Below are 17,533 nucleotides of genomic sequence, written 5' to 3'. Positions count from 1 at the left end.
TAGGAATCAATTTGTTAGTGCCCTAATGGTAACATAAACATTGATAACTTTTAACTGGATAATGGACCATTTAGTTGTAATATTATAGGCTTATTTAAACACCGATGAAACAACGCTTCTTTTAGTGGAAACTATGTTTGATCTTTAACAATTCGAAGACATTGCGTGGGATTATTTACATATTGAAAAAAACCCCAACGGATATGACGTCATAGAACGTGTCAAAGACGTGTTAATATTATAGCTGAATATACGCTTGATAAAGCCGGGGCTCTGATGAGTGGCGTGCGAATACTCCGTTTTTCTCTATAATTTATGTAAGCATCAATGAATCAATATAGGGTATATAAAAGCCAACCGCCTTTGAAAGCAGACTCTAATCTGAACTGAAGTTGACAATATTTCTGTTCATCATTGGTATGGTATTTCTGTTTGTTAAAAGCTTCTACGGGCTTTAAACAAATAGCTAACAATCAAACAATTGTTTGAAAATACCTTTACACAAATGTCAATGAAATATTAATCTCGACCGTACTTGAAAAATTGAAACAGAAATTAGCACTATTTTACATGAACGCGTATTTATTTTGAAAAAAGGAACGTTACAATTTAAGTTAAACATCAAAGATATATAAAACAAGTTTACAAACATGGAAGTGCAGACAATTTTAACGAATACCACGGACACGGAGACGGTCAAAAGACGCCTAGCTTTCCAGAAAAGTTTTAGCCAAGAGGTAAGAAAATGTGTTGTGTAACGTAAAACTGTCATATTCGTAGTGGTAGAAGGGTACCTCATGACATAACATTTCCAACAGATGCTACGGTAAAAATAATCAGTGAAATTGTTCATGAAAACCTTTAAAAATACAGTTTGAATTATGTTCAGTAATTGTTAAACTATATTAATATTTTATTCCTCCAAAACATGTTGACGGCGTGAATGAAAGATATTAAAAATACATATCTGTTGTGGACCGATCTCCTAAAATTTGGCCCGGGCACATAGAATTAGGTTCGGGTTCATTGGGTTTGGCCGGGGCTTCTATAAATTTGGACATGAAAGTCCTTCTGATGCGTGGTTGCAATAGGAAAATGTAATGATTAATGTTATATTGAATTGTTTGGCGTTCTGTTTGGGAAACTGCTTTCAATTAAAGTAAATACATTTATTTTACTGTTCTCTTCTCTGAACGACTATGTATTTTCTTGAACCAATATTTTCGAATTCACTAACGTATTGAGTCTAAATTTGATACTCAGGACTAAAAAATAAAAATAATCATTTAATTGTACATTTTTTATAATGTGGGCAATAATGGTAAAACAGACAAAGTAAATTTCTAATACAATGTCTAACAACGATTTACTTATTTCTGTGAAATATAGCTACATTTAAGACAAGTTATGACATTTTAGAATGTAAATTTGGTTAGTGGTCAGCAAGCCGGACAAGTGGGTTTTCTCCGGGCACTTCGGTTTCCCCAACAACACAAGACCACACTCGCGCAACATCGTGCCAACGGGAGTAACTTAGTATAACTGATCATAACCCTTCACAATCTTTGTAAAATATATATCGTTTAAACATTTTAGAAATCACTTTTCTGATTCTGAGTGTCAAAATGAAGCTCTAGACATTAGTGAAAACAACCATAGGGGCGGTCTTCATGAACACCTTAAGTCATTTCTTTTCCTAAGACGAATTCCTTATATTTTTCATACTCAATTTTAAAGGAAGGAACAAGCGATTTTTTACCAAAAAAATTGTATATGACATCAAATTAATGAGAATAACGTATATTTGATACTATTAAGCTATTTTACCTTTTGACCAGCGAGATACTTTACCTAAGAAAATGACATATGTTAAGAAATGATTTAATATGTTTGATGAATACTACCCTGGACTCCACGAGCGGTATTCATAAAACTTCTTGAGCCGATTATTTAGAACTTTTTCAAAAGTTAACAACGTTGTTAACGTCATTATTGTTATCTTTCAAATCACTATTCCTCTGTAAGTCTCATAGATACACGTATGATCTGCAGTATGGCTAACATGAGTGGAGACAACCGTTTCAGCTGTACTTGGTTTATTAACAATATCTGTCATGTGTTTCCGTTCCGGATAGAAAAATCCGACCCGAGGGCACCTGCGTTGCCAGGTAACGAGGCTTGCCGAGTTACCGGCTACGCAGCGTGCCCGAGGGTCGGATTTTTCTATCCGGAACGGATACACATGATAGATATTTTTTCTAGCATACATTAAATAACATATTTTGTGAAGAAAATATATAAAAAAGGCGCATTTATGTACATATCACCAAAAAGCGCGTGCGATGATGTTTACTGACGCAGTAATTTGTATTCACTGCATACGTCAATAAGTTCCTTCGACTTTTAAGGGTTATTTTGTTTTGTTTTTTTAAAGTTTATTTTTGTTAAGTGAATGTTAATGGAACTCATCTATTTAAATTTCATAATTATGATTACATAACGTGTATTATAAAAGAAATTGAAATTTTTACGTCACAGCGCGTGACTCATCTGGCATGGGGGGATGCCAGATGGAGTTTTCCAGCACGGCTGAATTTACCGGAAATGCCTATCCGGTGTGCTAGAACTCAATATATGAGCATACCATCAAATAGTTCCCCATCAAAAGTTAATAATGATGTCGTTAATCACGTTAACTTTAAAAAAGTTCTGAACAATCGAGCCCTTAAGTCATTTCTTAACTAAAGTCACTTTCCTAATTTTAGTATCTCTCTAATCATATAAAATAAAAAAATAAAAAATTTCCTAAATACATTATTTTCATTGACGTTGTTGGAAAAAAACAACACACTTTTATATTAAAAACACTTATACACTTCTTTTAATTTGACTATGAAAATTTGAAGAAATCGACTTAAGTTAGGAAATGACTTAAGATGCTTTGTGAATACGGCCCTAACCAGGACTATGACTCCGACTCCTGAAATAATTAAGTCTGACAGCCCATGTAAAACAGATTGAGTCTTCCACTAAACGCCATCACGTATTTTCCCCTGGAAGAGAATGTCCATGGATTATAGTGGGAACACGATCATTCAAAACAATGCAATACATTGCAACTATGCACGTGAATTAATCAAAGAAATCAAAACATTTCTGTGTCGTTTATCTTCAATTGCTGTCAATAAAAGTGGACTAAAACAGCAAGAATTAAGTGTTATAACTTGGCACCCTTTGATTACAAAGCTGTTTTTTTTAAGGGTCTTAAACCTTGTTCGAACTTATAACATATATTAGTTGATGGTTTAAAAGTATCATTATCGGAACAACCCAGTATATATTCAACATTTAGTGTTCGAAATTATATTTTGTCCAATGGGATTGCAGTATGTGTGTCGTAGTTGAAGATAAATTGCGGTAAATCAGCGGTCAGCCGTTATTTATTTTGATCAGATGAATCGGTAGATATAAACAGCGGCTGGGTTAGTAGACAAAAATAAAATCACAAACCCTCAAACCTGGTTTCAAAGTTATTAGTATATACATTTACCAAATTGGTATAATGTCTGTGACACTCCACACCCATTCATTTTGGATAACCTTTAATCCGGCCCCAATTTCTAGAGTCTTTTTAATCAATCAAATATGCCCTACAATAATTAATAAGTGTTACGTTTGAAAACAAATGATACAATCTTTGTTCGTCAATGTGTGGCAAATAGACATTTAATGAAAAGTTAATTATTTCATAAAGTAACGACAATGTTCTCGTTACGTTACATAACTTAATAGCCATAACTAGTTGGGCAACACAAATCCATCGTATTTGTTTAAAAAAAATAAAATAAAAAAGAACACTTGGACTTTTATCTTGATATTTAACGAATTAAGTCCAGACTCTATCTATTTTTAGAACAAGAATAATCACACCCACCCACAAGTTTTCAGATAACCATTCGTCATGTATTCAGTAGCTTTAGCGCTGCTTTCAAGCACGTTCTACCCCGTTCACTCCAACTTCAGAGATCTTTTCAATGTGTTATGAATGACTTTCAAATATTTGTTATTAGCTCACTGATTTATGACTTTTGAACAAACAAGCTTTTGAACTCGATATCATAGTCAATATTTTACACAAAATGTTCGTAGTTCCAGTAATTAAGGAAATCAATTAACCAAACACCACTGCAGACATCTCTTTCATTGCTGAAAGTGTCGTGGGATAACTCGTGGTTGTAAAATAAACACATCATTGTAACCGCACTATTGCGTCCCGCAAATGCGAAATCTATACTAATTACATGATTATGGTTGACTAAAAAGAACAATAGCTATTTTCAGGGTTTAAAATCACTGGCATTCTGTTTGCAGAAACTATGCACTGTTTTTGCACTGGGGCGCCAACAGAAAGGTCAAATAATTCAATGTCGAAATTGATTGTTTTTTTTCTGACAAGGGACGTTTCAGTATAGGTGGCAGTATTAATCAGGCAATATGGTTGTTTTACTCCTTTTGTATAATTATTTAAATAAAACGAAAGAACCCTGGGGCGGATTTCATAAAACATCTGAAGTCATTTCCTAACTTAAGTCGACTTCTTAAAACTTATATAGTCAAATTAAAAGAAATGTATATGTGTTTTTAACATTAAAGTATGTGTTTTTCAATAAGGTCGAGAACAATAATGGATTTTGGAGATTCTGAAGTTTTCACTTCATATGAATGAAGACACACTAAAATAAAGAATGTGACTTAAGTTAAGAAATGACTTGAGAAATTTTATGAATACTGCCCAAGGGTTTAATTACCTCTAGCGCATAAAACCTGAATTAACTCCCTCCCCCCCCCCCCAACACACACACACACAAACCATTAAACCAGATGTAATGTACACACCATACTTATATCTGCAATGAAGAGCTCGGGTGCACATACATTTCAGAAATCAACGCGTTTAAAATTTCGAAAGTTTTTCAGAAATGTTAGCTTCATGCGTGTACAAGCAAATTTAAAGATAATACAAATATTATATCATATATCACTGTGTAACCAATACAAATCTTTTCACGTTGATAGAAAACCGCTCTTTTGCGAAAAGAAAAGCTTATCTATGAAAACAAAGAAAACATGGTTCGTCGAATAAATTCCAACGCAGTGATCTCCCCTGACACTTCAAAAGATATCTTCAGATCGCGAGGCATGTGATTGTAAGAATAAACGATTGTTTAGTAACATTTATATGACACAAGCAAAAGTTAGTATTAGTTTTCGTTCATATTTTGAATTTTATGAAGTATATCACAGGCGAGCGTATCAAGAGCCTTTATAGGTTCACTTAAATTCAAAAGATGAACGATATAACAAATTTACAGATTGATCTTTTTTGTCACGTACGTAACGAGCCCGTTACTGAGATTTATCATGTAGACCTCAAACTAATTTTCTGCATATCTTGGCATCTGGGCATTTAATGAGAAATAATATTCCGCTTTCAAACTCAATACAGAGATTTCATTGGCGAACATAGAGTCTTTAACGACGCAGGTTGTCTTTGAATGCGGGAAGTCATTTAACGAGGTAGATAAGAAAATCCATGTTGAACATTGACATTACATTACTGCTTTACGATAGCGTAAATATGCATTCCGGACAAACATCTGACTTTACCTGTGAGAGATGGTGTGTTTTGCAATGCGTTTGATGGAGACGCCTCAAAAACTTGCTTTCTATTTCACATTTTTAAATGTCGTCATTAAACACATCTTTGACCTAGGAAGAACGATGTGTTTCGCAACTCAAATCAAAGACCAATCTCAAAATGGCCCGTTGTTTGACGTTCTTAAAGCATGTCATCAAACGAAGCATTTCTAAAACAAATCTGACCTGAGAAGGACGGCGTTGAGATTACAGATTCCATCGTGTTTTGCAACACGCCTGAAGAACGTACGAGTGCTCTTGAAATTGGAATCTGTCTGTCATCCACATCACAAACGGCTTCTGTATTGGCGCGGTTGTTTATTTAATGACTCGGATCCCCCTGTAGACTGACTGCCATTAACAAAGAAAACAATAGCTGACACTGGTCGACTCTTAGCTAAACAATTGAATAATTGCTTCGCATCTGAACTACATGCTTACGCATTATAATGATTGGCAAGGCAAATTACACCAATTCGGAAGTGATAACTCAGTGTTACATGCCCCTTTTTCTTTTTCTTAACACATGACGGTGAATCAGACCATTATAAAATCTCAGACCACCATTGGCTACTTTCCACCTTTATATGTTTTGAACCTGAATGGTTTGTGATTTCAGAAACATGCTGAACAGGCTTTATCTGCTTGATCTACTTTTTTAGTTTAAATTTATACCGTATTATTTATTCTCGCACAACGGATATGGTCACTTTATCGAATCTTGCATGCAAATTGGTCAATTGCCTATAGAATATACAGGATTTTTTAGTGGTGTTTAATCTTGTCATTTTTGAAATTACTGTACAAATGTTTCTTTCAAAATATTTCTGAATGCTCAAATACATTGTAAAGATATTCTTCTACAGTTTGGGTGTACTATGTTATTCAAACGCGAAATCAGCTTTTTTCCTCTCCTATTTATTACCGATTTGTATTATATATGCATCATAAATCTGACAGCAATAATAATCGCAAAATACGCTGTTCTATATTCCACCTACTGCAATACGGCCGTATTTAACTCTGCAGTCGCCATGTTATAACACATTTCTAATGGGAAACGATGTAGCGCGTTATCAAAGTGCAACTTGATACAAGACAGCGTGACTTATAAATGACCTCAACGAATAAGGTATATAATAAAGGGGTTATACCTCCTGTAATTTAGCTTTCGTCTTGGGCTTCGTCGAAAACAACCTCCCTGATCTGAACGTTACCCTATTGTAGCAAATGCACCTACTTGAGTTTCATTTATTATGTTGCTGCTGCAAATTTAAAAAAGGTTGATACTTCTTTTTGCAAACAAGCTTAACAACTAGTTAAACAAAGCAAAACAAGTGTGCACAGCGTCTTTTAGATGGCTGTCAAGCATTTACACCAAACTCTCAAATGCCTTAAATTTCGTTGAGTTGGGCGGAGCAACTTTTTAAACCTCGAAATACAAATACAATTTACAAACAGATGTGTTTTATGTTTTTTTTCGTTCGTTTTAGCATGGTGGATCCTGGCGTAGGAAAAGTCTAATAGAAGATGCCAAGTTTGAAACAGCAGCAAATCTTGAATTTGATAAACAAGAACGCAAAAGCAGGGGAGGGTCAATCAGCGAAGAGGAGGAGGTGTTTCTGACGTCACAGCAGAATGGCGACGTCATATCTCCAATTGATAAAGACGCTCTTCGGCGACAGTATACCATATTGGTTTCGTTAAAAGACGGCATAGCATCACTTTCAAGAGTCATCCGTGTCTTCGAGGTAAGATCTCATGTATGACAGGTTTAATGATCAAACGTTATAAAATGCACTTTCATGCAAGCTCCCTTAATTTGTAATCCATTCTTTACCAATGTTGGTCGTACTTTTCTTAGCATCTCGAATGAGTTCGATCAAAAGCAAGGTCGCACTATAAACTTTATTCCCCTTGAAGTGTCAAAAGTGTTACAAATTCATTTTGCCCAACCCCTTCCTTAAACATTTCTTATGCATTCATTACAAAACCTGTTTAGGTGAATATTATCTTGAAGGAGTTCCATCAACAGCCAAATTGCATTATTCACTCTTGAGTTATGGTCCTTGAATTGTCAGGATGTTGACCAATTTCACTTTGTGCGCACTTAAAGCATTTGTTACATCGTAAACAACTTATTTTGTAACTTTAATGTGCATTATATCTCCACCATGATTGGTGAAAATCCACATTCAAATATTTATTCTAGAGTTATAAATTTTCCAATTTAACCATTTCAGTTTGGCCTCTCTCTTACTAAAGTAATTCTGGTCAAATCATTATCAAATTGGGCGACAATAGTTATGGCCATAGCATCTGAAACGATTTTAATTGTTTAAGATTGCAATATTAATTCTAGAGTAATGGCCCTTAAATTGTCCAATTTACCCATTTCAGTTTGCCCTCTCTCTTACTGAAGCAATTCTGGTACAACCTCTATCAAATTGGGCGACAGTAGTTATGGCCATAACATCTGAAATGCTTTTAATAATTTAAGATTGCAATATTGATTCTAGAGTCATGGCCCATTAAACGTCTCCTTAAGCATGTTTCATCTGAGTGTGGTCACACTATGTACAGACTGATTGTAATGAACAACCACACCATTATCTTCATTGAGGTGTTATGGCCCCTTCATTTACAAAAAAAATGACCAAATTGAACTTTTATGAACTTTACTTAATCATTTTTTATTCATTTTTTACAAAAAGTTAATAGTAATATTGACAAGCATAATATATCACACAAGATTGGTATCCTGTCAGATATTACATTTACCTTGGACTTTTAACCTTGAAATTATAAATGTAACTATCCCCATATATGTAACGTTATATGTTTAATCTAACTAAATTAATCATTCTGGCTGCATCACTCCTACTCATAACTATTAATGGGTTAAATTCGTTTCCAATCCATTGAAATTTCCGAACAAAAGAAGATCAAGTAACATTTATGTTGTTTGCGATATTTGAACAACGCAGAACGCTTTATCCAAATTCTTGATGTCAATGAAGAGACATTTGAAAAAGAAATGCTTTTAAGTATATATTCATTAACCAGGTCGTTTATCCTGCTGTCGACATTGAACTTAATGGAAGTGGCAAATACTGCGTTTATTGCCACATATTGCGCCAGTCCATTTTACTTAAAAGCATTTCATACTTCTTATCACCATTAAAAAACACTCGGGCTTTAGTGTTCGTTCGATCGCTATATTTTAATCATCTTGTTTGAGAAACGCTAACAAGGGGATATTGCCTCTATAAAACATAAAACTACAGTGTGATTTCTAAGGAAAATGCTTGAAAGTTTTTGTTGCAACTAATTTTTGCCAATCCTGAATAATTCACAGACGACAAGAAAAGAGTACTTCCAACACTTGTCGTCTAAGGACATCAGCTTTGATCACAAACTATTCTCAATTTAGCCATCGATTATCGCTTATTCACTCCTGTCCGTCCGCAATTTCTTCCCGTTAAACCGGAAGTCACATAGAGAGTTTAGTCTCTATATTCCGTTTCTTTTTGAAAACGTAACCCCTGGATATAAAAAGGATAGGTTGATTGGATGAACGAGTTTTGTACCCATTGTTATCATGAATAGCAACGATTAAGAACTCCATAAGAAGTCATTCTATGAGGTGTTAACAGATATAGAGTACAGACAACTTGCACGTACTGCGGAATATGGGATGAAATATCCGCCCTAGCAAGCAGTGTCACCATTTCCATCACATAAGAAAAATCAGTATTATAGAATGAAAGTGCGAGTACGTCTAAAAAGTTAATGCATACTTTGATAAGATTTACCTTTTGCGATTTTACTTTATTCAGGATTGTTGGGCTAAGAGTGAGGTTGTGCACGCAAACTGGTTTAAACCCCCAGTAAATTAATTTTACTTACCGTTCCAAGGCGCTACCTAACACTTCTTGATAAACACACCTAGTTTGTATATAGTATATATGCACTGTGTTGTTTGTGGTGTTTTGTGCTGTTGTTCCGTGATTATTGCTTGTGATTTTTGTTATTGTGTTATATGTCTTTGGCGTTTACCCTGGGTTTATATTTAAAAGTTTGGCTACAGAACTTGTTTCTGTAGCTTTTCATAACAATATTGACAGGATGGGATAACATACATAATTCCATTATTTACACTCTGTAAAAACAACAAAATGTAGTTAATTCGTCGATATATATGTTATCTAAACTGTTTTCTTGTAGTTCAACTTAATCCATATTCTACATCCGATTTTTAAAATTCTATTTAGGACTGTTACCGTGGGTCGACATATCTAAGATTTAAATAAATATATTTTCATAAAAAAATTAAATTGTGGTTTCAAACTTGTATAACTACAAATGAATTATTGCTTTTCATCGATTAGAAGATGGAAGTGAATTCTTCTGTAGTATTCTTTAGTGTCAATTGTGAACCGTTTGTCAAATCAGGGGGAATGTTTTAGAACTTCAATTATTGAGTAGTGTATTGAAATTTGAACCGATTGTCTAAAATGCATTAAACTGTTCTGCTCTATGCACTTTATAGAATAATATTTGTTTTAAGAGGTATCAGCTACATTTCTGTGAATAAAAACCTATCATGAACAAAATGGATTTTGCAGTAACATTAACAAAAAAATCTTCAAGCGGGAATACAATGAATATCAAGATGAGCCCCATAACCCGCTATTGCTAACCGAATGCATATGCTGATGCTGATTTAACCAAACGCGTACTGAAACAGGCAATAATTGGTGTAAAATAGAACATCGGTGCATACACAGTATTAAATTAAAGAGTTTTCCACTAAAACCGCCAGGTGCGCGACTTCTGGCGATTTTGTTGATACCAAACTAGTTTCTGTTTTGGTTTCAAGGGTTTTGACTAAAAAGTGTTTCCACACTGTGTTTGATCATTGCCTCAGGATGGTGTTTGGGTAGTTTCAAGAACCAGTTTCGGTTTTCGTTAAAACTGGTTTCCATTTTATTTGAAACTGTCACAACAGAGACACAGTTTGTGAAACCAAAATAAAACCAAAACTAGTTTATTACCAACAAAAACGTCCTTTATGATTTTGCCTGAAAACACTGAAAAAAACACAAACTATTTATGTTGCAACTGCAAATCGACTTTTTGATAAATATATTTGAATCAATTAACGACAATGACCGAAAGAGGCTTCTTTGTATGTGTGCTCTGATAGTCATACGGGACGTTGTTAATTGTCATCCTTAACAAAAAAAGAAATAAAAAGCTTTGTTCCATTTCTAAAAATAGATAATTCATTGTTTAAATGTTTATTATCGTTTCTTTTGTATGTTATGTATCTTATACGGAATGGGAATTGAAATGGATCTTTGAGATACGTTAACTGCGCGTACGAAAAGGGTTATCTAAATTCGAGATTTCATGAATCAATGATTTAAAAGTGTGTCAAGCCGTTCATTATGCTGTCAACATTAAACTTAATGGAAGTAACAATGTCTGCGTTTATTGCCACATATTGTGCCAGACCATGTTACTTAAAAGCATTCTATACTTCTTACCACCATTAGACAACACTCGAACTTTAGTGTAAGCTCATTCTTTGATTTTTTATTATCTTGATTGTGAAACTAAAGATTATAACACATGAAACTATGGCGCGATTTCTAAGGGAATTCCTCAGATGTATTTGTTGCAACAATGCTTTGCCAATTCTGAATTGTTCACAGACGACAAGAAATGAGTGCTTCTGACTACCGTTAACTAATGTCATCATGTCGGATCACAGACTATTTTCAATTTAGCAATCGATTTTCTCTAGTCCGCAAGTTCTAGTCGCCAAACCGGAAGTCACTTAGAGATCTTTGGTCTCCTTATTCCAATTTCTGTTTGAAAATCCGTTGGTTTGATATTAGATAAGTTGATTGGATGAACGAGGTTTGTACCCATTTATATCACGAAGAGCAACGATTAACACCATAAGAATAAGAGTCCATAAATCCTGCACGCATTGTAATCTATGGCAACACAATCCGTCCTAGCAGGAAGCGCCTGCATTATCCCATCATCATGGGAACATAGGTATTGTCATGCAAACAAGGTGCTATAAAATGAAAAAAACAACGACGACTGCAAAATTGATACGCGTTCTGATATATGGAAGCAAATCCGTTCTAACAGGAAATGTTCCCATTTTGCCATCGCCATGTCAAACTGGGGCTAATAAAACAAGAACACGACGTACGACTGAAAAGATAAAAGGCCATTAGAGCATACTTTATTTCCATTTTTCAGGCTTTTCTAATAGACCACAAAAATTCAATTGAGTTCAGGTGGGATTGAAAATCATGGTAGAATGAACCAGATTTCAATGAAAATCAGTTTGTGAAATATACCTGGAGTAATGTTTGACTTACATAAACAGTTCATGTTTAGTTAAAAGTAAGAGTGCGTAATACTTTGCGTATATTAACAGTTAACAAACTTATAAAAGACGGATATGAAAGGGAAAACTCCTATCAACTGCAAAACTCCTGGCAGGTCTGGGTTTGACCTCAATGGAATAAATTTGCATAATAATTCTAAAAATAAGGTGTAGTAGGGGAGAGAACTCGGATAAACGGTTTTCCCTTCTGAAACGCTCTAGCAGTGAAATTAGCCTAATGGTGAGTGATTGAGTGAGTGTAAACGTGAGTGAAAGAGTAAGTGAGTGAATGGTGAGTGAGTGAGTTTTGCGGGCAAGTAAGTAACCAATAGAATGATTCGTCGCTCAAGCCTTTCAGCACTATTAGTGCTTTCATTTATCTCCGTATGAACAACAAATTTCAGTTAATTCGAATATATAAATCATTATCAAACTATGGGTTTCCTTCCTATTGAACTAAATCCATATTTTACACCCGTTTATAGAATTAAATAAGAGCAGTTACCGTCGGCGGAGAAATCTTAAATTTGAATAAATATATTTGAATAGAAATTTTAGATTGTGTTTTCGAACAAAAATAATCATATATAGTTAAGCACTTTCCATCGTTTTAAAATGCAAGTTCATTATTCAGTGGTGTATAAGAATTAATACCTATAAACTAAAATGCAAAAAACCGGTCTGTATTATGGAATAACATGCAAATATTTGTATAACGGTATCAGCTATACACATGTGAATGAAAAGTTTAAAACGAACATATTAGTTATGCAATAACATAAACAAAATATATTCAAGCGGAAAGAACCAACTCTCATACTTTATATATATATAAGTTCCGTTAGCCGGCATTGCCTACCGAATATGTGTGTTGATGTCGGTCTTCTATTTCCCCATGTTCGTATTTATCTTGAATGTGACTGTTGTTTATTATTTTCGTTAAACAATTAGCGTACGGAAACAGGCAACAATTGGCGTTGAGTATAACATCAATGCATACAGCTTTGAACAAAGCGTTTTCCACTAAACTTGTCAGGTACGCTTCATTAAGATTTTGCTTGGAAAATTCTGAAACAAACGCAAATTAAGCGTTGTCGCATATGGATTATTCTATTGTATTGTTAAACTGTATCAATATAAGACAATAGTTGACATGTTTCCTTGTATGTATGATATGCAAGTCATACGGGACGTATTTTGGCGCCGTACGTCTGCAATGTTGAAAAGGTCCGAAATGCATATTTTATGTCCATTATTTGCTCCATAAAGTACGGACATCAAAATGAAGTCAATTGCATAACTTATTACCAAACTATGAGTTTCCTTTAACATTAACTTAATCTGTATTTTACACCCTTTTTAGGATTAAATTAGAACAGTTATCGCTGGTTGACAAATTTAAAAGTTGAATAAGTTTAATTAATAATTTTTTTTTTTTTTTTTTTTTTTTCATTTGTTTTTTTTACTTATTTACTGATCTATTACCTTGCAAGTCATACTGGACGTTGTAGCATGTAATGCATAACAAACGCCTAAATATCCTTACATGTACATGCTATCATTGCATAAACTTTATTTACTTGTGTAAAGCGTTAAGTATAGGTTGTTTGTGAAGTTTTTGATACCTAAACATGGCAAGCTTCTATTATTAACAGTCCGAAATTTGATAGTATATACTTGTTTATGCATAGAACGTTTGTATGGCTGAATATCTAAATATTTCATTAAACAGAAACAATTGAAAATCCTTTACTCAATTACGTGTATCAGCGCACAAGTTACATATTGAAAACTGCACGGACAAAACAGACTGCTAGAAATGAAGGATGAACTTGATTTTTTTTATAAGATGTAGTTGTTTCGACGACCTCCGATCTAATTTCTCCGATCTAATTTGATTAAGAATTGTTTCATGTAAAACTCAGCATGTTTAAATTTAATTAACTTATTAGTAGAAGTAACAAAAAAACATTGCTAATGTTTGGTACACGGAAATAAAACTTGTTATTCAATTATGTTGTTTCAGCATTGATCTTTTTATCATTTGTCGTAGCCACTAATCATGAACATTCTCCATATTTCTTAAATATCCGCTATTACTCCCAAATAAGATGTACCATATTTAATACCGTTGTTTTAATTTACCAAAAACGATTAATAACTATTGAAATCAAAGGTGCAGGAAACACTGTATTTTACTCTATGAGGCAATAGTAGATCACAGTGAATCTTTTAGCATTAACCAATCATTTATAAAGTGTTACCAGTCATTAATATTTTTCATAAATGCATTATTTAGTAAGAGGTTGAGGGTTTATAACTCAAAATGTATGTTTGTATTACATATGTTTGCATTGATTTATTGATTTTGAATAGGAGTGTCACTTAAAGTATACATGAATTGTTATTGATAGTGACATGGATTGATATTTCGTTTTCTTGTATATTCATTCGTATTTGTTTAACGAGATGTTTTATACATAGGTCGAAATACACTTCTGTTTTGTTCTTAAAACCATTTTACACTTCCTATCTTCTTTAGGCAACACTCAAGCTTTAATGGAAGCTCATTCTCTACATTGCAAATACCTGTTTTTAAATTGCTAACAAGGGGATATTGCCACTATAAAACATTAAACAACGGCGTGATTTCAAAGGAAAATCATTCGATGTATCTGTTGCAATCCTGAAATATTCTCAGACGACAAGAAAAGAGAACATATGACACTTGTTAACAAAAGAAAGTCATGTTGGATCGCAACCTTTCTCAATTTAGCCATCGATTATCGCTTAATCACTTCTGTCCGTCCGCAATTTCTACTCGCTAAATCGGAAGTCACATAGAAAAAGTCTCTTTATTCAGTTTCATTTTGAAAGACCGTTGGTATGAAATGGCAAAGGTTGATTGGATGAAAGAGTTTTGTACCCATTGATATCACGAAGAGGAATGATAAACAACACGAGAAGAACTTCTCATATAATGTGTTAACAGAACCATAGTCAATAACCTTGTAAGCATTATGGACGCAAAATCCGTCCTAGCAAAGAAACGTCCTCATTTGTCAATCACAATTTTTAAATATGTTTCTAAAACGAAAACGCGCCGTACGTCTACAATGTTGAAAAGGTCCGAAATGCATATTTTATGTCCATTATTTGCTCCAAGTACGGATATCAAAATGAAGTCAATTGCATAACTTATTACCAAGCTATGAGTTTCTTTTAACATTTACTTGATCTATATTTTACACCCTTTTTTAAAATCAAATTAGAACAGTTATCGCTGGTAGACAAATTTAAGAGTTGAATAAGTTCATTTAATAATCATTCTAAAGTGTGGTTTCGAATGAGTAAAATTAATATTTTTAAACGAATACTTATTTTATTCCTTGAAACAAGGACATTGTCGCCTCATTTGTATGTCACATTTCTTGAAATAAGGACATTGTCGCCTCATTTGTATGTCACATTTCTTTAAACAAGGACATTGTCGCCTCATTTGTATGTCACATTTCTTGTTTTGATGTGCTTTTTATGTTTATTTTATATTTAACACCAGAAGTTTGATTTCATAACCACCTTAACGTTAAAATGTAATTTACTGAGTATATTATATACGTCAATCCTCGATATTTAAATTGTTCAATTATTTATTGTACCTTTTATAAATCACGTTTCTGATATTATGACTTGTTTAATATAATATTATATTGAGTTATATGACTATACCCCCTGCAGAGCTATTGAAAGTGTCTTCTTACGATTGTAAGCGGACCGTGCACGAGAATTTCGAGTAATCCCACTAGCCGATACATAGTATTTAGGAAGGCCATGATAATTATCTAATGTTTATCTTTCGGGAAAATATCTCTATCTATATATTTATAAATCTGTATTTATTTATTTATTTATTTATTTATTTATTTATTTATTTATTTATTTATTTATTTATTTATTTATTTATTGATATATTTATTTATTGATATATTTATTTATTTATTTACTGATTTATTTATGGCAATACACTTATTGTCGTATAAATCAGATACATTTACTTGTTTTTTCTTCAAAAGTGTCCTCTTACAGACGTAAGAAACCGTTTCGCTAGGACGAAAACCAATTTAATCGATTATCTCTCGTCCGCAAGTTCTAGTCGCTTAACCGGAAGTGAACTTTGTTTCTATATTCCGATTATTCCGAGATCTTCTATAAGTGGATTGGATGAACGAGGTTTTTACCGATTGATATCACGTTTTTAACACCATAAGAATCAGAGTCCATAAATCCTGCACTCATTGTGATTTATGGCAAACATTCCGTCCTAACAGGAAGCGCCTGTGTTATCCAATCATCTTTCGAATAGAGGTATTGTCATGCAAACAAGGTACTATAAAATAAAAACACAATGACGACTGCAAAATTGATACTCGTTCTGATATATAGAATACGATTATATACGATATTTTAAAAGAAATTGTAAATTTTGGTTTCCAACAAGTATTATTACATAGAGGTTAGCGATTTTCATCTTACATAAAATAAACGTTAAATATACTGTATTTTCATTCGCAGCACTCTGACATGAACCCGTTTAGTAATTGAGTTTTTTTTCTGAGGTATAATGTTTTAAGTATTTAAATATTGAGTGGTGAGTGTGAATTTGACAGAAATTACACTGCTTAGAATTGGTCTGCGTTATGGAATAATAGGGAAATATTTGTTTCAACCAGAATAAGTTATAAACCGAAGAGTGAAGAAGTAAAATGCAAATTACGTTTGCATTAACCTTAGTTAAACATATTCAAGCGTGAAGAACCAACTCTTGAATAACGAATATCAAAATGAGTCCAATGCCGGAATCGCTTACCGAATGTACATGCTGATGTCGCTCTTTTATTTCTCCTTATATTCGTTTCACTGTCATGGTAACTGTTCTGCTTTATATTTTCATTTAACAATTAGCGTACGGAAACAGGCAACAATTGACGTTGAATGAAACATAAATGCATTCCGCTTCGAATAAAGCGTTTTCCACTTAACTTGTTAGGTGCACATATCAACGCAAATAATTGAAAGAGGTTTGTTTAATATATAATGATCCCGTATACTTAATATTAATTAAAAAGGACTTCTACAATATTTTATATCTTTGTAGCGTGGACGAAATCGTGATCTATATTCGAGATTTCAAGAATCAATGCCGCATTTCAAGGTGTGTTAAACCGTTCATTATGCTGTCAACATTGAACCTAATGGATGTAACAATGTCTGCGTTTATTGCCACATATTGTGCCAGACCATGTTACTTAAAAGCATTCTATACTTCTTACCACCATTAGACAACACTCGAACTTTAGTGTAAGCTCATTCTCTAAATTTTTATTATCTTGATTGTGAAACTCTTTCCTTAAAAGATTTTAA

At 33.4% G+C, this 17,533-nt stretch overlaps 1 protein-coding gene across 1 annotated transcript in view; it reads left to right on the top strand.

Annotated features, from left to right (window-relative positions):
- Positions 1-399: 399 nt before the first annotated feature.
- Positions 400-17,533, top strand: part of LOC128238731 (tyrosine 3-monooxygenase-like) — a 40,079-nt gene continuing 22,945 nt past the window's right edge. Inside the window, exons 1-2 of the mRNA XM_052954927.1 lie at positions 400-737; positions 7,191-7,448. Coding sequence (XP_052810887.1) covers positions 651-737; positions 7,191-7,448 — 345 coding nt within the window. The 5' untranslated portion in view covers positions 400-650. The remainder of the gene's footprint in view (positions 738-7,190; positions 7,449-17,533) is intronic.

The sequence above is a fragment of the Mya arenaria genome, chromosome 6 (genome assembly GCF_026914265.1).
Source record: "Mya arenaria isolate MELC-2E11 chromosome 6, ASM2691426v1".
Classification (NCBI taxonomy): Eukaryota; Metazoa; Mollusca; class Bivalvia; order Myida; family Myidae; genus Mya; species Mya arenaria.
The sequence above is the reverse complement of the archived record's forward strand: the minus strand, read 5'-3'. Positions and strand labels throughout refer to the sequence as shown.